Source organism: Gorilla gorilla, chromosome 3 (assembly GCF_029281585.2).
Source record: "Gorilla gorilla gorilla isolate KB3781 chromosome 3, NHGRI_mGorGor1-v2.1_pri, whole genome shotgun sequence".
Classification (NCBI taxonomy): Eukaryota; Metazoa; Chordata; class Mammalia; order Primates; family Hominidae; genus Gorilla; species Gorilla gorilla.
In genome coordinates, this window is record NC_073227.2 from 189,184,744 (window position 1) to 189,210,304 (window position 25,561).

Below are 25,561 nucleotides of genomic sequence, written 5' to 3' on the forward strand. Positions count from 1 at the left end.
AATCCACATTTGCATTATGAAGAGCCATAACTGACACTTAAGACCATCAGTGATATGGAAGGTAAGTTTTATGTTTTCTCATAAAGAAAAAAATAGCAATGAAGAACAGAAAAGTGGGTTTCAATTTAAAAACTATAACTTTTCCTGAAAAAACAACAGAACAACTAACAGAAGCAAATAACAAAGATATAATTCAAGGATCTCTTCTTCATTTGAAAAATACCTGAGCATTGCACAGCAATATGAATGTACTTAACACTACTGAACTGTACACTTAAAATGGTTAAGATAGTAAATTTTATGTGCATTTCACCACAATAAATAAAAACCTCAGCATGAAGATTGAAAGGTCTCATATAATAACTAAAACATCAATTTTTAAAGGATCCATAAAATAGAAAATCATAGGAAATAAAACATTTGAAATAGAATAAAGAAAAAGATTCATATAATTGCATAAACAGAAAAAAATATCAAGTTAACTGCAAGAAAACAGAAACTGCCATGGCTCCTCTATGTAAAACATTAAATGCCAGAAGGCAATGGAAACAATCTTAGTTTGATTTGATGAATGAAGATAATAATATTCTAAGAACGTTATGCCCACTTTTAAGAGTCCCATATGTGAGAAGTTTACATGTAGGTCTTCCCAAATATGCAAAGCAAAGAAAATGAAACACCCTGATAACCATTTAAAAAAATAAGAAACCTTATTAGAAGATGTACTCCTCTTTATAGAGAGGTAAAAATGAAGAACTCAAGAATAGGGAAATTTTGGTCTTAAAAATGATGTATGACTGCTCTGTAGGATCAGCCAACTCATCAAAAGAATCCTAGAAGAATCCCCACTTCAGAAAACAGTATCTGATTTAACTGGGCATGCTAATCACTATACAAAAACAGAAAGAACAGGTATCATTAACAATGCATCTCCATAAAGATGAGAATCAAATTATGTAATTATGAATTTTAAGTCTGTCATTGAGGGATTGGATACAAAATTTTTATCTGGGCAACATACATCAGGACACATTTACAACCATATTTTGAAGTTCAGTTACATAAAACGATATCAGTGTTTAAAAATCAAATGCACACCCATGCCTAGAAAATTGGCTGAAAAAAAAATGATAATGTGAATGTCTTTGGGGAGTGGAACAGGGGCACTTTTTCCTTATTTCAACGTTCTACATTTCCCACATATTCCTAAGTTTGAGTTACTTTTTTTATGAAACACTTAAACCTTTTTGTTACAAAATCATAAAAATAAATATTTTTTTCTTTCTAAATTGTAGAAAGGAATCTATTAATCGCCTAGAGCTTTTTAAATCCATAGCCAGCACTTAACTATTATAGGACGCTGCATTTCACACCTGAAAATAGTAATCCTGGGTAATTTTCAGTGCCCATCCAGCCACAAATGCCATGTCTGATGGTGGAAACAAACAATACTGTTATTCTCCCTAGCTACCCCCAATTCTATACGATTCAAGACATTACAAAACATTAAAAGACTGACGAAACTCAAGGGTGATTGCTACAGACTTCTAAAAGAACAGGAGACCTGACTAGAGTCAGGCCAGTGATGAAGACTGAACCTCAGGCAGTGTCCAGCATGGTACCTTTGCCTTGGCATCCTCTGGGTCATCTCCCTTGGAAGCCAGCAGCATGAGTCGCAGGACCAGGGTTATGCTGAGAGGGAACTGTCCTCTCAGCTCAGGAACATTGGATTTTATGAGTTTTCCTATTTTGGGGAATGGAATATCAAAGAAATATACATCTCCCATCAGGTCTTGACCTCTTCTTCCAGCACGGCCAGACATCTGAAAAGAGAATAGAATTACAATGTAAAAGTTCCCTAAATGCTTCTACTGCCATAGTGTAAGAATGAGCCCTTTACTCTGGTTTAGAGCATGGAAATTGTGCATATGTCTAACCATTAAGGAACAGACACTAACATGCAACTACATAGTGCTTAGGAAATTTGCCATGACTGAGATAGATCTAAAAACTGAGACATTTGTCATCATTATGTACGTATTTCATGCCATTAATTGCAGTAGGCATTTGTGTAATATATATCAAAGAAATAATGATCTATTGAAGAAACAAAGAACACCGGCAAAACAGTGATGTCAAAATCATTTACAGCTGAACTCTAATATACCAATTTTCTCTCCCGGCCCATCTTCCCCATCTCTCATCCCTTTTCTACCCTCTCTCACACACAAGTGTGTTGAGTTACAAATCACAAAATAAAATATGGGCACAAACAGAATAAATACATGAGTGAAATAAAATTCAGAAATGCTACTTGTGAAAAGCAAGTTATGAATAAACTCTTTACAGAGCTTATGTTAACTCTTATTTATTAAGTGCTTAGATTATGCTAAGGCACTGGGAATATAAGAGACGTACCCATACTGAAACAACCACAAAGTGGAAGATCTAGAACTCAAACCCTGACATTTCAGTTCCCAAGTCCGTCATCCCAAATATCAAACACCCTAGCTCCAGAGCCCAAAGGAGAAGATTCCCAAAAATGAGTTAGAAGAATTGATTCAGAGTATGGCAGCAGCAATAGAAATAAAAAGCAGGGGTTGTTAACATGCTGGGAAACGATATAAGAATGTTATATTGGGTAGGAACAAGGTCTATAAGGAGAATAAAAAGTGTTTAGAGATAAAGGGAGGGAAGCACGTTGATAAAAACCTGAATGTGGGTGACATCTAAATTTGATTCTGCGAGCAGAAATAATTATCAAATGTCTCTGAGCAGGGAGGTCGTATGAAGATAAACCACGTTGTCTGCAGGACGTGGTAGAATAAGGAGAATGGAGAATCAGGGAAATTGTACTAATAATACAAGGCTAAGAACATATGATGAAAGATGGTGGATACAGAAATTGCAAGGCAAAAATCAAATATCTCTATAGGACAGTAATGAAGTGGGCCTGGTAACAGATTTGGTGTCAGGAGTAAAGATGAGGTCAGCATTAAAGATAATTCTAGAATACAAAATCTTGTGCACAGCAAATGAATGAGTAAATGCTTATCAAGCACCTTTGATGTCTATCTTCCGTACAAATCACTTATTTAATTCTTGCAAATGCCGTGGGAGAGTAATTATTACCCATATTTTGGAGATAGAAAATGAGAATCAGGCAGTTCAGATATCTCATCCGAGGTCACACATCTGGTTAATCACACAATCCCAAATGCAGGTGCTTTCAACTATACCACAACTAAAACTGAAAGCCAGGCAAGGATGAATGTCCAGTTATGCTACTGTGAATTGTGGCATGTTTGTAAACTAAAGGTTCACATGTTTTACTATGCTATGGCCATATTTCAGCAATACAATAAGCAAGTTTATGCATTTTGCAATACCTGTCTATAATTCAACGCATCCAGATAGACTGAGTTTTGAGCAAAAACCACAGATTTACAAGGCATGTTGACACCTAAAGCAAGTGTTCCAGTAGCTGTCACCACCTTGAAAGAGAATAAAACAATTACTTCATAAAATAGCATTTTAATAGAATGCAAGTATTTCCTGTCATAAAGTTGCTGAAAAACTCTTTGAGCTTCAATTAAGCCACAATGGGAAAGCTAGAGAAACTAGACACATTGGTACTCTAGCTGTTTCACAAACACCACAAGTACATTCCCAAATGCGCTGTTTGCTTTGCACAGAATATTCTTCCTCAAATATTCATTTGTCTGGCTTCTTCAGCTGCCTACTCAAATGTCACAGAGGAATCTGTAGCCCACCACATCCAAAATAACCACCCCCTACCATCATTATCTATCTCCGTCTCACATGATTTATCTTCATAGCATTAATGACTACCTCAATAACATTACTTGTTTGTTCACTTGTCTTATACCAGACTCCAAGCAAGATTCATTACTGTATCCACAGCATCCGTAAGAGTACCTGGCAACTGATAGGTGTTCAGTAATTTTTTTTTTTTTGAGGCGGAGTTTCGCTCTTGTCGCCCAAGCTGGAGTGCAATGGCACGATCTCGGCTCACTGCAACCTCCGCCTCCCAGGTTCAGTCGATTCTCCTGCCTCAACCTCCCAAGTAGCTGGGATTACAGGCACCCACCACTACATTCGGCTAATTTTTGTATTTTTAGTAGAGACGGAGTTTCACCATGTTGGCTAGGCTGGTCTTGAACTCCCGACCTCAGCTGATCCACCCACTTTGCCCTCCCAAAATGCTGGGATTACAGGTGTGAGCCACTGCGCCCGGCCCAGTAAATATTTTTAAATGAATAACTAGAAAGAAAATTTTTTATGATAGGGCAATAATACTTTTACAAATCCACTTTTGGACAATTACCTATTTTGTCTATTAAAATTTGTTGAGATTATGCCTATGGGAAAAACATACCTCAGTAATTTTAAAAAGTTGTCTTTCCCCCCTAAATTGTCATAACTGAGCAGAAAAGGAGCAGGACAAACTTAAAAGTTTACTTAGATAATCCTCTTTTCATATAATGCTGGATATTTCTAATCATCTTCTCTTTCTTTTTATATTGATTGTCATACATGCCAATGGTTAGTATTAATGTTTAAGTATACGGAGTGATTTTCTGTAATTATTCTGTAACTGAAATCTATATATCTGCGAAAATGCAACACATCATTTATTACCTGTTTTTCTCAAGTTTTTTGATAAGAACAAAAATGTAGAAAATAATAATACATTTAGAAAATAACTAGAATAAATACCTTTTTAAAAAATGTTCTCTATAGCAAAGCTGTCACTATTTTCATAGTACTTTTGTGGAGTGATCTCATTAACCTATTAGTAATTGAGCAACTACTATTTAACAGGTACTATTTTAAACACAGAATACACTGATCAAAATAGGTGTGTCTCTCTTCTATCAATTCATAAGCATGTAGAAAATATTGTATGTGGTTATTAGACTTTAAAAGAAATACATAATTTGTTATTAGTTAAGAGAAAAGCATAGCAAAGTTGCAAATGCTACATCTTATTTTTTTTTTCAGGGAATAGGATTTTTAACTATGATGTCAGATTTTCCTCAACATTTAGTTTAAAAGATGCTACCTAGAGTAGCAGAAACAATCTCAATCTCTTTGTCTTTCTTCCTCTCTCTCTTTTGTGAATGTAATATATGTCATACAAAATTCAATGTGAACAATTTTTAAAAGTCAGTCTATTTTTGAATATTACTAAAGATCCAAATTTACAAGCAAACTATATAAAGCTCCTTCATGAATTTATCCAGAAAATCCCTGTGCACTGTCATGGGACACACTACACAAAACATAGCAAGACTTCAGTTTGAAAGTTATTTTAGTATTCCTTTTGTTCATTATCACTGATAGGAGAGAGAACATAGATATATTTCATGGTAGAAAAATTTGCCAAAGTATTTATTTAGGAAATGTTTTTATTCTCATGAAAAAGAGATAAACTAGGCCTTGTGCAGTGGCTAACACCTATAATCCCAGCACTTTGGGAGGCTGAGGCAGGCGGATCACCTGAGGTCAGGAGTTCGAGACCAGCCTGACCAACATGGAGAAACCCCATCTCTACTAAAAATACAAAATTAGCCGGGCATGGTGCCACATGCCTGTAATCCCAGCTACTCAGGAGGTTCAAAAACAAACAAACAAAAAGAGATAAACTGAGTAGTACATTTCAATCCCCTTTTCAATTAAATAAGACAGAGGATATCCTGACTTTTTTTTTTTTTTTTTGAGACAAAGTCTTGCTCTTGTCCGCCAGGCTAGAGTGCGATGGCATGATCTCGGCTCACTGCAACCTCCACCTCCCGGGTTCAAGCGATTCTTCTGCCTCAACTTCCTGAATAGCTGGGATTACAAGCACCTGCCACCACGCCCGGCTAATTTTTGTATTTTTAGTAGAGGCAGGTTTCACCATGTTGGCCAGGCTGGTCTCGAACTTCTGACCTAGGTGATCCGCCCATCTCGGCCTCCCAAAGTGCTGGGATTATAGGTATGACCCATCATGCCCGGCCAACTTATTTTTTTAAAAGACAATTACATGAGAAAAAAAGAAAAATGATGGTTGTATTCTTTACTTTTCCTGAACATTCAGCTTGAAACAGTCACAATTTCAATTTTTGGAATGAAGAAAATTTACCTACCCTAAGATATCCTTTTCTAAAGAGGATTTCAACTAATTGTTTTTCTTTGAAACTCATAGCACTGTGATGATATCCAATACCCCTTTCTGCCAAGGCTTTCAATTCTTCACCTTTTCTTTCAAATTTTACTCGACCAAATACCTTCTGCAAAGTCTAAAAGAAGCAAGACATTTAGGGATTATGATTTAATTTTAATTATAATTAAAAATGTCTAAATGAAAATAACATGCATACTATGTAATAATTTGGCTAAACAGGCAACTATTTGAAATTGACTCTACATGAATACAAAGAACATTATGGCAGCAATAGTAACTACAAGAAAAATCTTCCCACTTCTTTGGACAGACTATCTTAAACTGTCTTACTCCACTTCTGGGGCAGAAAATTTTGACAAAGTAGCAGATAAAACACCCAGCGGTGGTGAGTGCATGACTGCTCTTGCCTGAGGGATATCAGTTGGCTATTGGAGCCTCAGGAGTTTTCCCCAACAGGGAGACTTCTCCAAGAAGGCAGAGGAGGTTCCTTACCCTATGTGGTCCGGGAATGTCTACTTCCCATTGAAACTGCGCACAAATGGACTTAAAAATATCCAGGGCTTAAAGAAGAAATACGGTTGTGTCCAGAGATACATGGACAAAGATGAACACTGCTTATGAAGGAAGAGCGACAAAAAAACGCTTCCAAAAGCAAAAGGCTGGTTAGTGGTTACTTCAATTATGTATTCACTCACACAACAGAATATCAAGTATTCATTAAAATGATGATCGAAATACATGGTTATAAAAAATAAGACACCATGAAGCTTACAAAAGAAGGTGCACAATAGAATGATAGATATATGTGTACACACATACGCAAAATGTATGTAAGTTTGTATGTGTATAGTCACAGGAAAATGAGATAAAAGGTTGGTCTGGAAGGGCAGTGAGTACTATGAGTGATGACATTGATTTTATTATTACTATAGTTATATCTTCAAATTTGTCTACCATAAGCATGAGTAATTTGCATTTTAAAAGGTTTCTGCATACTAGTTTTAGCTATTCCAATGCCTCTTTGGTGTTTTAGCTATAATGTAAAAAGCCCCTGATTTTGAGAAATTCTGTGAATATTACTTAAAGTGTATTGGACCACATGCACCCAAATTTTCAAATGCAGCATGTGAAATTGAAGTCTAGATTTCAGGCTGTGGAAACAATGTAATAGAAAGAAATAACGAAACGGCAAACATTTTCAGAGGTGAACTGTTAACAGGCAAGAAATAATCTACAAATGCTAAATCTCTTGCACAGGTATCCTCATCTCAGTGTGTGCTACTAGGGAATTTGACCTAGGAGACTCCTCCATGAACCCTGGCTTAGACTATTATGTCCTTTTTAGATATGCACTGCAGAGCATTCAAGAGTGATATGTAGCTAAGGGAGAGTTCTCCTTTGGTAGGGATCTTATTAATTATGTATTATATTATGCATATATCCTATTAAGCATTATCTACAACTAACAAGCTATGGCTGACAAATGAAATAGTTTGGAGAACGATCAGGTTGTAAGTGCTAACCTCAGTGTCCACTGCTTTTTGATCAGCATATGTGCAGTCCTGTGGGATTTCCAGGTTCTTCTCTAGACACTTCACTAGATTATCATGTTCAGCTTCATGTATTAGGCTTTGATCCACATTTCTGGTTTTTTTCTGGCTCTTTTCATCTCTGTTCATAAAAATAAAATTTTAATTAATGAAATTGTAAATAATGAATGAAGTAATTAATTGATTTGGCCACCAGAGGATGCCCAAGACTTCCCAAATCAGTCTTCTCACCCAGACTTCCACGGCTGTGCATCTTTATTATTTTATTTTATTTTATTTTCAAGATGGAGTCTTTCTCTGTCACCCAGGCTGGAGTGTAATGGCGTGATCTCAGCTCACTGCAACCTCCACTTCCTGGGTTCAAGCAATTCTCCTGCCTCAGCCTCCCGAGTAGCTGGGATTACAGGTGTCCACCACCGCACCTGGCTAATTTTTGTATCTTCAGTAGAGACGGGGTTTCACCATGTTGGCCAGGCTTGTCTTGAACTCCTGACCTCATGGTCCACCTGCCTCGGCCTCCCAAAGTGCTGGGATTACAGGCATGAGCCACCATGCCCGGCCTGCTGTGCATCTTTAATAACTCAGTCTTCCTCTAATGCCCTTCCTCTTCAGCCTCTGGATGTTATGATCCATCATGAGAAAATTCTATCACATATTGATATTTTCTGGGATGTTCCCTTTCCTTCTGGCTGTAGTCTTGCCAAACCCAGTTCTCCCAAGATAACTCTGTTTTTCCTTGCTAAAGTGATGATCATTTTCTCTTCCTCGGCCTTCATGACCCTGGGCTTGGATGTAAGGTAGGCATTCTCCTTGCTCCACATTGCCAATTCTAGTCATTCTCCTTCTCTCCTTGTAGTGGATGCTACAGCTGCTTTGAGTTTGGTTGCTAAGGCTCTCAGCTGCACCATTCCCTGCACAATTGCCCTAAACTGACAGAGGCCTCTTGGAGATTCCTGGGTGGTTACAACCTCTCCTGGGGATGGGAAATAGCCCACACCCAATGTCTGAGTGACATGAAGTATAAAAATCAGCCCCCTTGACTCAAGGTGGGGCAATTCTCTGGTGTCCCAACATTCCCAGTAGGGTTAGAATCAGGCTATATTCTAGCAGAAGCCACATTCTTGCTTTTCTTCACCTTCCCTTTCTTGCTTCATTCATTTTCTCATAGGTCCCTCATGAGCACACATCTTCAATAAATCCCTTCCACAGATATCCTCATCTCAGTGTATGCTACTAGGAATCTACCTAGGAGACTCCTCCGTAAACCCTGGCTTAGACTATTGTATCATCATACTGTGTTGTCCATCCATCACCCCTCAATGTAACATGCACCCAAGTCACTTATCACTTATTTGATTTTTTATATTTTTCTCTTAACTGTGCACAGAAGACAATTCTAAATATGAGAAGATGTGCCCACTTGTATTTCATCATTATGTGTTAAGTAATGTTACCTTTAACTCAGGGGAGAACGCTCTGACTATGGAAGGGCCTGGCCCTAAAATTTGCAGAGCATGTGGCAAAGCTCCACATATTATTGCCTCACTATAAGTTTTTAGTCAAGGTAATAAACCGTCAAATAAAATAAATTCTATCCACCTACCTTGACAAATATAGCTCCATAATAACCTGGAATTCAAGGGTGAGAATGAGCTCTGGGTGGGCATGTCTCCTTAGCTCCACTGGCCCCTTGGGAATGGATGCAGATGGAAGAGGCCAGAATGGGACTATCTAAAGGGTCCCCTCACCCTCACTTTATTTTTATAACTTGAATTGTTGGTCACTAATCCAACCTGAAATGTGGCCCCTGGTGCCCTCAGGTAAAGTTGAGGATCAGTCACTAAGAAGGCTTACACCTCCTATGCTGTCCCTGGGTTTTTACCTCCCACACTTCTAAGGAAACAGAAAAATAGGTAGAGGAAATATAAGCAGAAGGATCAGCAGCAAATTCTAGTTTGCTCTAGAATTTGGAAAACCTAAATCAGAAATGCTCTAAAAGCTGTTTCAACTTGGAGAGAAATATCTTTCATTCATTCAAATATATTTATGGAATAATACTACCCGCCAGGTAATGTGCTAAGCACTAAAGACACAAGAAGAAAAATACACGGTTCCTGTTGAAAAGGAACTTAAAATTTAGGAAAAAGAAATACATATAAACAACAATACATTACAATAATTGATCTACTAGCTATTGAAAGTGTAGAAAAACATAGGAGAGAGGGTAGGAATTCTAACTGCAGGAATCAGGGAAAGATTCGGAGATGAGATACCAAAAAGGGAGCAATCAGGAAGGAGGGCACTCAAGGCAGATGGGTCAGTTCATGGAAAGGAAGAGGTAGAAAAGTAAGTCATGTGAGGAGAATCATAAATATTGAGTATTGGTAGAGGAGAGTGGTAGGAAGTGAGACTGATAGAGTTAAGGCAAATACCAAAACATTTTGGCATAATGGTAAAGAAGTTTAGACTTCATCAGCTAAGCAAGGGCAAAGGAATAACATTGAGCATGGGATAATTTAATCAATTCAAATGTGTGCAAGATCATTTGTTGACTGGATTGGAGACTGGTGAACCTCAAGGCTCTCAAGTCCAAAAAAAAGACCTCTGTGATCATCCAGGCAAGATATGATGAGCTTCTAAGCCAGGAAGTTACTTAAGATGGAGAGGATCATAGAGAGGGGATAAACATTTTGGCCCTAGAGTTGACAGAATTAGACATTGAGAGCAAGGAAGAGATGTTACATTAGCTAAGTCTTTCCAGGCATCAAATCAGCATTTCCATCCATTCTCAAGTTCTTTTTATGATCACTCATAAAACTGTGATGTTATATTAGTGAGACTTCTTTGTCATGACCAAAGACAAAGTGTGTAGTCTATATTTAAACCTTCTGAGAACTAAGTGATAGCCAGAGTTCATATATGTATCAAAGATGTGCTTATTGTGTAGGATGATTATGTTGGGTTATAAAATCTACCTAGGCTGACAGGCTGTGGTTCTACCTCTCCCAAGTCCTAAATGAGACTGATTGATGCAATTAAGGAATGAATGTACAATTATGGTCACTCATCTTTATCCCATTCTCTCACCCAAATGTACTCAATTTAGAAATAAGTGCAAGCGACAACTAGAACTTATTTATAGAACATATTCAATTTACGTTTCCTACTAGGACTTGGGGAGTATTTTAACCCTCTACTTATCAATTTGTTTAGTTAACTACTTACATGATCTTTTGTTTCTCTATGGATTTTTTAACTTTTCGAAGTTTGTTAGCCATGACATGGGCTTCTTTATCAGCTTTGGGAGGCCTTTTTGTCTCCTGCTTTTTCTTTAGGAAAGTGCTCACACTTTCAGCTGCATTTTCTACAGCTCCTAACTTGAATCTGGAAATAAAAAGAATGTGCGCCTTGAAAATAACATCATAAATACAATTCAAAACCATATTTCCATCTACTACTATCATCCCGACATCTGCCTGTTGGGTTTTTAATACCCACCTTTATAAATGTTACCCAGAATGTGCACACCAGGTGTTCTGAATCAGCAGACTCCTTATTAACTACCTTATAGTAAATAATGTTGCCTACCCTCCCCTTCTCCCTCCCCCACTCCGCTCCCGCCACCCAAACATTACCCCTGGGACAATGCAATCAGAACTCGTGGAAATTTTTCCTCTAAGAGTAGTCAAATATTCCATAAGCAAGGAACAGAGAACAATGGTTTTTCTCCGTTTATCTCCATTTATATACAGAAGACAGATAGCTATCCCCAACACCACCCTTCTCTAAAAATGAGAAAAAAAAGATTAATCAACAAAAAATTGTTCTTTTGGTAGAAGGTGAGAACCTATGATTCTTTCCCAAAGAATAAACCCTAGTTGTTGCTGGACTTTGCAATGCAGAAATGTCTCCAAGGTCTGGGCTTTATACTTCTTGAAATGTAAATACCTAGGAATATAGTGATCCATACTTCCTGGCACCCTGGGGCTCAACCTAGCAACCTGGTCTAGGTTGGCTTTCTCAGATCTGAGCAATTAGCTACAAATTGCTAGACATTTATAGACAAATGGCTGCAGATCAAATTCTCCTGATATATGAAAAGTAAAATGTTTCTAGAGGAAGTAAAGGCAAACATTTCCTATGTTTATTTCACATGCATTTTCCTGTGTCAAGAAGCTAGGGCTTTTTACAGGAGCACTGAAAAGCCCAGGGAGGTCTTATTTCTCCACTGCATCTTGGTGGCAAAATGCTGTGGCTGCAAGTAGCCAATAGCTATTGCCACTATATTAACCATAGCTTATTATAGCAAGTCATAGATTTGGTTTGTATAATAAAGCTTTTTAAATCTATGTTGTGAAGCAAAGGGCCTTTCTAAAGTTTTTATAGAGCTAATATCAAAAGGAAATGTGTTTAGCTACTAAACAGTAAATAAACTGGCACACTGGTGAAGTAAGAATTTTAAAACTGAGAGTCTATGCCACATGGCAAAAAATTTCATATAGTAGACAATAAAATAATAGTAATAGTAAAATTTAAGTTATACACAGTTGGCCGGGCATGGTGGCTCATGCCTGTAATCTCAGCACTTTGGGAGGCCGAGGTGGGCAGATCACCTGAAGTCAGGAGTTCGAGACCAGCCTGGACAACATGGTGACACAGAATACAAAAATTAGCCGGGCATGGTGGCACATGCCTGTAATCCCAGCTTGGGAGGCTGAGGCAGGAGAATTGCTTGAACCTGGGAGGTGGAGGTTGCAGTGAGCTGAGATTGCACCACTGAACTCCAGCCTGGGCGACAGAGTGAAACTCCATCCCCCTTCAAAAAAAAAAAATTATACACAGTTGTCAGGCATTATTCTCAGTGACTTCAGTATGTTAACTCATTTAGTACTCACAACAATCCTATGAAGAAGGCACTATTAATATTAATATTTCTATTAATATCCTTATTGCCAGATTCAGTGACCTGCCCAAGAGCCCACAGTTCATATGTGGCAGAGTCTGGCCTGCAGGCCCCTGTTCTCAAATCCTGTTTTTAACTGACATATGTTGCTTCTCTTTTTACATTAATGCAAGTTACTGGGGCCTAGGAATATATTACTTTTTTAAATAGTGTCACTTTCATCATAGCACTTCATTTTTTAAAAAACTCTTGTTCAAAGATCACTTAGAAATAATGTTGCCTCTTAAATCTCTCTGATAACCTACACTTTATGTCAACCCAAACAAAACCAAAGAAAAAATATCTCCAAATATGTTGACTATATTTGGAATTAGAAATGAGAATTATAACCCAAGATGCACAGCTATGGCAAGCCACATATGTATCTGAAGGGAGGAAGATAAAAGGAAGCTTGTACTGGCAAAAAGGGAAGTTCACATAAGCTGCTTAGAAACACAGTTCTTTGGTTTTGGAGACGCAAAACCAGAGCTGGCATCAATTTATCGGTGGAGATGCCATTACTGGGTGGGTGTTCTTTCAAAGGCATCTTATCTGAATTGCTTCAGCCCTAAATAAAGAACTGCCTGTGGGATTATTTTAGAAAGTCCTTGAGACAGTTTATCTCAGCCATGCAAGCATGAACACCCTGCCTTCATGCTCTCTCAGCTCCAGTCTGTTTGGATCTGACAAAAAGGGATCATCCTGGTATCTGCAACTTTCACAAGAATGAATGCGACCTAGAGATTAGACCTTATTCAATAACATTTTTGTAGCACTGTACTAAGTGCTTTTATAACTTATGTTTATTTAATTCTCACTCCAATCCTTTGTACTATCATTCTGATCATCTCATTTTGCAAATAAGTAAATAAAGGCTTAAAGTCATTAAGTAGCTGTCCAGAAATAACACAATTCATGGGGGCAGAGGTGGGATCCAAGTTTGGGCCTGGCCATGAAGTGTGTGCCCTTAAGCACACACTGCCATTGCCATCAAACACTGAATATGCTCCATGTATTTTTTTTAAGAGATCAGACTGCAAAAGGCTTAAGGGTACACTACTATTTGAAAAGCTCCTAGAGATAAAACTTGAGCCCAGACAAATCCTCAGATCTCTTGATGATCTGGGATCAAACTGTGTAATACCAAGGATGTTCACAGTTTATTTTGTAGAGAATTCAAGAGTCATATAAACATGCCAAGCTTCAATTCTTCAAGTATAATTAAACTTTTGATGTTTTGTGAAATATTTTAGTTTTAAAATATTTTAAGTATGTGGAGGATTTTGGAACATGCTACTCCCAAAATATACCACTCTGGCATATTAACTATTTTGAGTTAAAAGCACTAGAAAAAACAGCAGGGTCAAGAAGATCACTCTGATCTTCTTTCTTTTTCTTAAAAGTAGCAGATTAAATGCCCACAAAAATATGTTTTTATACCAGAAGGACAGTAACACTCCTATCTTCAAAGATGGGAACTTGAAGACAAGGAAAATCTATACTAACAAACCTTGTTAAACTAACTCTTACCTTCCCAGTCACATCTTCACCCAAGTTACCGTAGCCTACACCCCTTTACTTTGTCACATTTTTCACAATTTACCACTCTTTGTCCAATTCACTATGTAAGTGTCCAACTCTAACTGCATCGTTGGGTTTTCATCTCCTTATGGAGCCTTCTGCACCATATAAAACATACTACATACATGTGCATGCTTTTCTATTGATTTGTCTTATATCAGTCTAATTCTGAGGCCCAGGTAAAAAAGCCTAAGGTGGTAGAAGTAAAATTTTGCCTCCCCTATATTTGTATGAAGGTATGAATAATAAACAGCTATTTTTCAGTTTCTGTTTTGCAGTGAGGCTTTCAGAAATATCCCAGAGGTACAGAATTACTTTTGTTTCTAATTACAGTCTATAGCCACACTTGAAAGTGAAATGGGTGAGCTTTGTAAATCCTTGGCAGTGCAGAAATGTATTTTCCTTATCCCAACAACAAAGATAAAAGGAGTAATATTATTGCAATCCCCCAAATTTGCAAACACAATCTTACATTCACCCATCATCATTATTTCAGAAATATATCATCAATGATTCATCCCTATATGTCTGTTTACATGTGAGCAAGTTTCATTAAACTTTTCCACCTAACAAAGACTCTGGATTTATTTACTTCAGCTTCCATGGCTTAAGTGTAGTTTGAAATTGCCCAAAGTAAATAGAGTATTGTGTTCTAGTCCCAAACTATGTTACCAAAGTTAATCCAGGATCTAGTATGTTATCCATTTAATAAATTATACTTTGATGTCCAATGAAATTGCACTATTTTGTTCAATTTTAAGCTATTTGATACTATAATATATAAAATTTAGCAAGCTATCAGTGTATCTGGATCAGAGTTCTCATTACCATAAATCAAATATAATAAAATAGACTGTCAATAAGTAGTATATTGTGAAGATACTTTAATTTTATGTGGGATTCTTGTGTGCATATACATTCAATTTGTTTTGCAAAGAACCTTTATGTATTAAAAATTAACAAGGCTAAATAAAAAATAATAGTTTACAGTAGAAAGAAAACAAAAAACAGAGTAGCAAACTAAATAAAGAAGGTAATTCATAATAGCACAAATACAAATATAAGAATTGAACTAGAAAGTTGTATTTTTTTCTATGTCCTCTTTAATTTCTTTTTTTTAAATTATACTTTAAGTTCTAGTGTACATGTGCACAACGTGCAGGTTTGTTACATATGTATACATGTGCCATGTTGGTGTGCTGCACCCATTAACTCGTCATTTACATTAGGTATATCTCCTAATGCTATCCCTCCCCCTTCCCCCACCCCCACGACAGGCCCCAGTGTGTGATGTTCCCCTTCCTGTGTCCAAGTGTTCTCATTGTTCAATTCCCACCTATGAGTGAGAACATGTGGTTTTTAAACAAAACGTATGCATTCAAATAACCAGTGGGTCCCAGAAATAGTTATGAACACTGCACTACGATAGGGAACCTTGTATAACTCCCCTCACCTTAAAGCAGCAGTCCCCAACCTTCGTGGCACCGGGGACTGGTTTCATGGAAGACAACTTGGCAGTGGGTGGCGGTGGGGAAGTGGTGCACAAGGATTGAGGGGGATGGTTTCGGGATGAAACTGCCCCACCTCAGATCACCAGACATTCGTTAGATTCTCATAAGGAGCACGCAACCTAGATCCCTCACATGTGCAGTTCACAATAGGGTTGATCTGACAGGAAGTGGAGCTCAGGCAGCAATGCTCGCTGGCCCACCACTCACCTCCTGCTCTGTGGCACAATTCCTAACAGACCATGGGCCGGGCCAGTGATGGTCTGTGGCCTGGAGGTTGGGGACCTCTGCCTTAAAGGAATGAGTCTAATACAATTACAAGCAAAACCAAATTAAATTAAATAACTTACAAAAAAAATAGTGCAGGTAACTTCTCCATTTTCCTCAGTTTTTCAACTAGAAGTGGAAACATGGTGATCATGTTTTCTGGACTCAAATCTGCTTTAGGACTAAGATTCTGAAGTACCATTCTGGCCTGTAGTGGTGAATACAAAACAATTTTAAGTTCTGCATGAGAAAGAAAGAAATTGCTACTTTTTGCTAAAATATTTTCATAGTTGTCTAATATATGTTTTTGGGTTTTTTTTAAATAGTCCTATGAAAGTACATTATAAAACGAGGCAAAGAACCATCAAAGAAACATACAAATCCATACACTAGAGAACAAAAATTTGGCAGTAATATATACACACATATGCAATTTAACCTGCAATTTTTAAGACAATACAAATCAGGAATAGAAGGATTTTTCAGCAAATGATGCTGGTTTCACTATGACAGGAGGGCAAGTGTGAATCAGTTTCTACATTATGTCAAAAAATCACATCCAAATATATTTTCAAGGTCTGTAAATGACAAAATAGCTAGAAGAAAATGTAACTCAATTATATTATGTTTTTGAATGGGAGTAGATTAAGGTATTACAGCAAAAAAAAATCCAATGAGAAAAGTCTAATATATGTCATTCCTCAATCTGCGCCAATAAATCAAATTTCAAAATATGAAGACCATCAACTTATTAAAACAAATATCCGTAACTTATATAATTCCAGGTAAAGTTTTAATATACAAATAGTTCCTACAACTTGAAATAATAAGAAGAAAAGGACAATAAACTCCAAGTCAAAAAAGACAGAGGAGTAAAACAATCTTCTCAGAGACTGTTACTGTGAGTTCAGTTTCTCTACTGCCAAAGTATCAACAATATCATCTCTATGGATAGTGAACCTTCTGTTCTTATCTGCTATGCCATTTAGAAGCAACCAGTAGCCTCTGGCACATGGTTCAGAAGACACTGAGGATAAGACAAAGACCAGTTTACTTTCTCTTTTTATTCTATCGCAGAATTACTAGACTTCAAGTTCAACTTAAATTTCTAAAATAAAAATTGAGGATTAAAAAAAATCAGAAAATGGTATTAACTGAATGATATAACTCAAGAAAACAATAAAAATAAAGTTTGGCCAAAAAGTGTATGAAAATTACCTGCTCTACGTTGCCATTTTTAATCCAACTTGTTAATTCTGCCTTTAGACTCTCTTCATATTTTCTAGCATCCATCTTTTTAATGACTAATTTATTGTTAAAATGAATGAAGTTTTCTGGGCACAGTTCCTTGGAAACAAATATTACAAAATTAGGCACAATCATGCAAGAAAATCCAAAAGTATTTCTCAATTATATGCCTCATTAACAGCCTTACAAGTTTCTTGAGCGCAGAGATGGTTAAACTTTTTATCTCCACATGGCTTCTAATGCATAACGTTACTAGGATGGATGAGCTCTTCAAAAGAGAGGATACAAAGCAAAACAAAGTAGAAGATGAAAACAAACAGCAACTGGGACTTAGAAGGGAAGCAAGTGTAATAAAAAGAAATATGAATCTAAGGTGTAAGAAGACTGAAATATAATAGTGTTCTAGAAGTTGCAGAAGTTGAAAAGATTTCAAAAAAAAAAGAAGAAATATTCTCAGGAATTAAATAAAATACAAATTAAAACCCATTAAAAAACAAACAGATAATGTTAGAAATATGAGAAGAGGCACTTTTATTGTAGGAAGAGTCAACTAATAATTTTAAAAGATTAGATGCCAGTGATTAGAAAGGGTAAGAGTTTGTCAATGTTATCATCCTCTATAATAGGATTAATTACATCATTATTATTTACCTGGGCCCGGGGCCAACTTTTCCAAATTTGAAACATGGCATCATACAGCTGGATGCTTTCTCGAGGTGAAAGGGTAAGATCAGGAGGGAATCCATACCTTTCAATCTGTTTAAAATAAAATTAAAATTTTTACTCTTTATTTTATTTTATGTCGTATCCTTTGCCTCTTAGTCACTATCATAACCCAAAGACACTGAAAGGCAATAAACTAAAATGTTCAAATGCTGATAGGTGCTAAATGCTACCAAATTCTATCAACACAGTTCCCTGAATCACAAAAGAGGGAAAAAAGCCAAAAGCCCACCAAAAAATTTTAATATTACTTCCTAAGACCTTTTCATTGTGCTAATTTTCTATGAACTGACTTCATAATTGAAATCAGAGCGATAGGAAGCTGAAAGATTTGTGGACTCAGTTTAGACAATACATAACCTCTACCTTACAGCTAACATCAAAACTGATGTAATTAAGAATGTGATTCTTTACTTTTATGTGTACCAAGCCAGGCTAAAATGGGAAAATCTTATCTGCTTAAGTTTCAAGATAAGAACTGGGTCAACTTCAAGATAAAGGCTCTCAAACCACCTTCAAGACTCCAAGAAATTTCTCCCAAAGGTCACTGACAGGTCTGCTTTAAGTCTTCTTAATAATGTATGCCATTCATTTTTTCCACAAATATTTTTAAGTGGAAATAAAAAATTCCTGTTCTCAAAAAGTTTCACTGTAGTATTTTCTACTGGTTTCAATCACTACTGCTACAAATCATTTGCATGTAGAAACATACTCTCTGAGATGTTAATAGGAATGTAGTATAGACTGAATGTTTGTCTTCCCCCAAAACTTACATATTGAAACCGAATCCCCAATGTGATGGTATCTGGAGGCAAATCCTTTGGGAGATGATTGGGTCATGAAGGAAGAACCCTCATGAATGGGATTAATGCTGTTATAAAAGAGACCACAGAGATCTCCCCTGTCCCTTCTGCCATGTGAGGGCACAGCAAGAAGACAGCTATCTATGAACCAGAAAGCAGGCCCCCACAAGACACCAAATCTCCCAGTGCCTTGACCTTGGACTTCCCAGCCTCCAGAATTCTGAAAAATAAATCTTTGTTTCTAAAGCCTCTCAATTTGTGATATTTTTGTTACAGAAGCCTGTTGAATGGGCTAAGACAGTATTCTTCAAAAAAGAAAAAGGAGAGAGAAATGATATATATTGTATCAAATAGGATTCTTTGGGATTTCTCACTGGAAATGTTAAATCTCAAAGAAGTAAATATAGCATGCAAATGTATCCAAAATAATTTGACAATAGGGCACTTGCTTTCGTAAATAGCTATTAATACGTTTTAAAATTCAGGTTTCAAATTTCGGGGCTAAAAAAGCCACTCCAAACACAACACAGTTGAAAAAAACTGGAGATGATGTTTGGTAGAATGGAAAGTACAGGAGAGTTTGAATCAGAAGATCTGGTTCTAATTGCACCTGTAAATGCTAGTTCCTCATCCATAATATAGGAATGAAAATACAGCATTTTTACTTCCACCCTAAAGACTGCAGTGAGAGCAGACAAAATCAACATATGTTCTTCAAACCTTTAAAACTATAGAACGTAAAACAATTCCCGGAATCATCATTTAACATCTCAGTTGGAGTACTGAAAGACAGCTAAATGCTAAGGACTATATTATGTCAACACACTAAATAAAACAAAACACCTATTATTTTATAATGTTGGCATCTTGCTCTCTTGTTAGGTATTACTTGAAAGTGGTTACTTATTCGACCTATCTAAAATAAAAACATACAATAAATCCAAGATTTATTATAATTTTAAAATATAAATCTTCTGGTTTTGGTTGCTAGAATGCTTATGATTTCTTAAGTCTCTTAGCCTTTTAGAGAGGTCTGAGCTTCCTCATTTCTAAAATGGAGGATAATTCTGCCTGTGACATATATTTCTTATGAGAATTATATTAGATAACATATGTAACAGACTTAGTAAAATGCCTGGCATATGATTAATGCCACAGCCATCAATATGATTGACTAATTATCCCTTATAGTTCTTAATCTTTTAAAGCAGTTTAACAGTCCTATGCCTAAATACTGGGGATCCAATTCAGTTGTTCTCTACTACACAGTGACTAATGATCCTGCAAAAGTTGAGTGAGTCTAGGCAGAAAATGAACAGAAATAAAAGGTCACAGATTTGTACCATTCTTTATTTATAAACACAATAGTATTATACCATGATGCTATTTTTGTAAACCACATTGTCCCTAATGTCATAGGTGACGGTAGGCATTGATCTATGCTGAGCAGAAACAGATAGATAGCAGTTCTTTCAAGGACTTCCTGGGGCTGATAGCTCTCCAGGAGTCAGCAGCTGTTCCTGTGTGGCATGAAAATTGGGCCAAAAGCCAAAGACACTGTCCTTAGCCAGAAACAAGCCATGTATGGATTGAAGGCGATCCCTCATCATGGTTGGATTCAGACCAGCTCACTGGTCCTGCCCCCACTCCTGAAATCATTTTTATACTACAACTATAGAGGAAAGGACCCAGGTGGATGGCCCTTCTTATGTTGCCATAGTTTATTATGTTTTTTTCTTGCCACTCCATTTTTTCATATTAATCTGAAAAATGGACTACACAAGACCAGGAATTATTTACTCAGTTGAAAGGTGTCCTTGGTTTTTATCACTGCTTCTTTAGGATATGTCCTATATAAACACATGCTATACATGCAGCTGTCAAAACAGACTTACTAATACCTAAGTCTTTATGTTCATTCTGCATTCCTGCCACAAAAGTCTAGACATCTTAAGAAGACTCATACAACAGCATGACCTTTGCAGAAGTCATCTGGGGTCACAGCACACTGTAGCAGTTCTATTGCTTTCCAGTTACTCCATTAATAGCTACTGAAAATAGAGGAAAGGCACTTGGACCAAAATGACAATTTCAGCAAGTACTTCAAACCACTGTATTCATTGCTGCTTAAAGATAATCTGCCTTGAACCATCCTACACAGAATAATTTTTAAATACTATACTGTTTTTAAAATGCCAGGTAATGATGAAAATGTCAGATAACTCCTGGATATCACAAAGGAAAGAAAGGAGGGAAGGAGGGAAGGAGGGAAGGAGGGAAGGAAGGGAAGGGAAGGGAAGGGAAGGAAGGGAAGGGAAGGGAGAAAGAAAAATGAGAGAATAAAGTGCCTTTTATTCTTATATGTGGGTTATCATCCATATTCTAGATTTGGGGTATGAGTTAAGTCACGAGAATTTTGTCCATATTTAGGTTTATTTAGAATTTGGATTGGGCCATTGTCACACAAGAGATAAGTTCCCATAACAAAATCCTATTAGAAAATTACCATCAGCCAGCTTGCTTTTAGAAGCCAACTTGTTTGAGATTGTATCCTGGCCCCACCATTTACTTAATGATGCAACACTGAGTTAGTTAAGTTCTCTATGCCTCACTTTCCTCATTGTAAAGTGGGAATAGTATTAAGACGTCTATCATAAGATTGTTGTAATGGTTAAAAGAGGTTTAAAAACGTAGAATTTTTAGAACATGAAGTAAGTGCTCAATTTAGGTTAGCTGTTCTTATTGAACATACACTTAGTACCTTTTATATACATAGCAATTTGTTAGGAAATGAAGGACACAAAATTTGTCTTCAAAGAGTTATTCTAGTAAGTAAAGACTATATGCAGGTAAACAACTTAAGCAGTAAGCTCATCATGGCTGGTGTCATATTAGAAACACAGACAAGGTATTATTGAGAGAAGAAAGATTACATCTAGCTAAGAAAGTCAGAGAAGAATTCAGAAAAGGTTTCACATTTGAAGAATTATGGAAGATGAACAGGATCTGAATGACTGGTATTTGGGATCCGGTTTGAAATATTCTAAGAGCAATATATAGCATGAGGGCTGCCAGGTAAGATATCCCCAGTGAATGAATGGAAAGGAGATTGGGGCCAGGTCATAGATGACCTTGGTTGTCAAGCTAAGGAGGTATGCATTTAGCTTTTTCCAAAAGAAAGTCAAAAGAGACTTGGAAAGATCAAAATTATCTTTAAAGAAAGCTGAGAGTTACATTTAATTATATTCGTGTCAAATTAGGTTGACTTTTGTGCTCTAAAAATTTTACATATTTTACCTCCTTTAATCATCACAACAATCTTATGATGGATGTCCTATTATGTTTAACATAAGAGAATTTGGAATATATTTAAGGTTTTAGAAGGGAGACAAAACTATTGACTAATCATCACTTTGAAAGCCAAAGGAAGTTTAAATGGGCCATGTATGGGACTAGGATGAGAGAGGAAGAGAACTATGCAAGAAAAATGAAGAAATCTTTCCCCACTCACACCCCGGTGTCCCAGCTGAAATCTTCCTAAGACCTCCACCTTACTGGCTCACCACCAAAAAAATCATGTCATGATTGCTACATTAGTGAGAATGTCTTTTACCTGATTTTTCTATGTACTAGGGATTGTCTACATATAATTGTATGGCTGCACTATGAGAAGAATTAGTGTCATAGGGGTAGACAGACAGACATGGGAGCTGAGAGGAAGAAAAATTGCCAAAGAAAACATCCGAGAATAAATAAAATTAGCTAAAAATTCAGGTTAAATTTGTAGTGGTTTTTAATCTTTGTGTATTCAGGCATTGTTGAAGAACCAATGAGAATTAGAAAGAATACTCTTGTTATTTTTTAAATTAAGGTTAAAGTATCAGTTTCTGTAATTCTGTAATTCTATAATTCTGATAAATATCAATTAGGCAGCATTTATTTATAATATATACAAATATTTTATATTACTTAGAACAAATATGGCTAAAATATTACTTACATGATCTGTTGTTAGTGCAGCACATGGGTGAAAATGATCAAAATGAATGTCACCATGTTTTATTGAACATACATGCTTCTCTAGATCATTATACCTCTCTCCATAGAGCACTAAAAATGAAGAACAAGAATTTCCACATCAATGGAAATGTAATCACTGAAACAAATTTAAAGTAAACGGCAACAAGATCAAGGTAATGGTAGATTTTTTAAAAATAATAAAGTAAAAGGCAAGCTTTATATAAATATATCAAACATACCAAGTCTAACTTTATACGATTGTTTTACTTGCAAGTGGTCTTTGGGAACGCCGGCCTGACGACCCACATGCCTTTTAGAAGCGGTATTGTTTTCAATTATTTTGTCTTCTTGTTTCCAGTACCGTTTTACCGATTGTAGCCACCTTAAAAAATAAATGTACATATTATTTAGGCAGAACACGGAACTACTTCCTGTGAAATTAAGTAGTTTAAGTAAAGACAATTTCATCTTCCTTATAAAGTGTACTTAGGGGAATAGACTCAGAAGCCAGACTACCTGAAATTAAATCCCAGCCTTCTTAGTAATAGCTGTGTCTATTGGTTGAATAACTTCATCTTTCTGTACCTAGTTTTCCACATTTTAAAATGGAAATATGGTAGTTATATTGGAACTGTGACTATTTAATAGTAGTAATGGAAGTAAGCATAAATCATAAGGGTTGCTGGGTATTTAAAATAAATTAATACATGTAAAGCACTTAGTACTGGGCACATAGGAGGTATTATAGGATTGTTATTAGTAAATAAATATTATTGTAAAGTAAAAAAAATTATTAGTAGTAGGCAAAAATCAAGCCCAATGACAAGATAAAATGGGGCTTTCAACTAATAAGAATTTGCTATCTTTCTAAACATCTCTGTAAAGTGGGAAAATGGACCACAGGACCCATGGCTGAGTGTGTTGTTATATCATTTTATTTTTTATTTCTTGGTGAAGGACAAAAAAAGAAACAAAAATATATCTTTTCTGATGAATCATTTTTGGGATGGGGGAAATTTCCTACTCAATTGTAGATCTAGGTGGGGAAGACCTTAATTTATACAGGGTGGCTTTCCTCAACTATGGCCAGGAGGTGTAGAGAGATGCAGTTTCTTGAAGATCCAGAAATAAACTATTAAATTCACTAGAAAATTATGAAACTCCTCAGAATCCACAGAGAAATTATGAAATTCAAACATTCAAAATAGATAAACACTCTGTCCAAATTGAAACTTAATGCCTACTCGGTGAGATGTTCAGGATTACTTATGGTAGCTGAAAGAGCCAAAAAGGGACATCGGATCATGACAAGGAGATGTTCCCAGATTTCTGCTCCAATTTCTCCACCAAGACAATGAACCTATTAAACAAACAAAAGAAAATCTCAACTGAAAAGTTGATTTAAAAATAGCAAATGAAAGTTAAGACATGGAATCTTGAAATTGTCATGCATGCCTTCCCATTGCCTTTAAGTGACCATGCCAAGTTTAAAGAAATATTAAAAATCCTCATAACCAATGCACCAACAGTTCTGCTTTACTTTACTTTCAAAAATTTCCTTCAACTCAATGCATTTCTCTTCATGTCTACCGCCAACCTAGCTACTCTCATATCTCAGCAGCGTTACCACAATATCCACTTGACTACTGTACTTAGCCTCCCTATCTGCCCTTAAATTCTTCACATCACAGCCAAAATAAAAATGTTGGCTGGGCGCGGTGGCTCACGCCTATAATCCCAGCATTTTGGGAGGCCGAGGCAGGCGGATCACAAGGTCAGGAGATCGAGACCATCCTGGCTAACACAGTGAAACCCCGTCTCCACTAAAAAAACAAAAAAAATTAGCCGGGCGTGGTGGTGGGTGCCTGTAGTCCCAGCTACTTCGGAGGCTGAGGCAGGAGAATGGCGTGAACCCGGAAGGCAGAGCTTGCAGTGAGCTGAGATCACGCCACTGGGTTCCAGCCTGGGCAACAGAGCGAGACTCCATCTCAAAAAAGAAAAAAAAAAAGTTTAAAAAGATAAACTATATCAAGTCATGTCACTAAATAAATTGCTTTCATATCTTCCCTTTGCATGTGAAATAAAATATAAACTCCTTAATGGGATGTATAATGTCTGGCATCATTTGGCCGCTGCTGCCTCTCTGGCTTTATCTCAATCCACTGTCTCCACCTTTACTATGGTCCAGAAAGAATGACCTTTTCTTTCTTCCTTGAACTCACCCTTTCTACCCAAGAGCTTTCACGTATATTATTCCCTCTGCTTAAAATACTCTTACCCTCTATTATTCAAATGGTAGAGTTCAGCTCAATGCACTCCATAAAAAAGACTTTTCTGACCACCTATTCCAGAGTTGCCTCCTTCTGACACTCTGCCAGGACTGCAGTCACGACAGCCTGGTCTCTCCCTTCACAGTTTGTACCAACGTGGGCTGGCATCATCATTTGTGAGCTCACTTGTTTATTTCCTCTTTCTTGATTAAACTGCTGTCAGCTCCAGTGTCTAATAGATAAGGCATTAAGTAAACTGTAACCTTAGACCTGAATATTCTATTCCTAGCCACTGACACAAAGCCTAGCACTGAGGAGGCACTCCTTAAATATCTGCTGAGTAAATGAACGGATGAGCAAATCAAACTAGATTCAGAAAAGAGTCTCAAATGTGGTCTTCATTTAAGAGATTAAAGTATGACACCTAGCAAGCAACTGAAAAAGACTTACTATCAAAGT

At 36.7% G+C, this 25,561-nt stretch overlaps 1 protein-coding gene across 5 annotated transcripts in view; it reads right to left on the bottom strand.

The window, feature by feature from the left end:
- DDX60 (DExD/H-box helicase 60) overlaps window positions 1-25,561 on the bottom strand; it is a 110,508-nt gene that overhangs the window by 28,748 nt on the left and 56,199 nt on the right. For all 5 annotated transcript variants that reach the window (XM_055385763.2, XM_031010494.3, XM_055385761.2 and 2 more), the window contains 11 exons: window positions 24,077-24,192; window positions 23,072-23,214; window positions 22,813-22,922; window positions 17,938-18,042; window positions 17,257-17,385; window positions 16,122-16,246; window positions 10,966-11,124; window positions 7,714-7,861; window positions 6,153-6,305; window positions 3,390-3,494; window positions 1,623-1,823 (listed from right to left, as the gene is read on the bottom strand). In XM_055385763.2, the coding sequence (XP_055241738.2) occupies window positions 1,623-1,823; window positions 3,390-3,494; window positions 6,153-6,305; window positions 7,714-7,861; window positions 10,966-11,124; window positions 16,122-16,246; window positions 17,257-17,385; window positions 17,938-18,042; window positions 22,813-22,922; window positions 23,072-23,214; window positions 24,077-24,192 (1,494 nt within the window). The remainder of the gene's footprint in view (window positions 1-1,622; window positions 1,824-3,389; window positions 3,495-6,152; window positions 6,306-7,713; window positions 7,862-10,965; window positions 11,125-16,121; window positions 16,247-17,256; window positions 17,386-17,937; window positions 18,043-22,812; window positions 22,923-23,071; window positions 23,215-24,076; window positions 24,193-25,561) is intronic.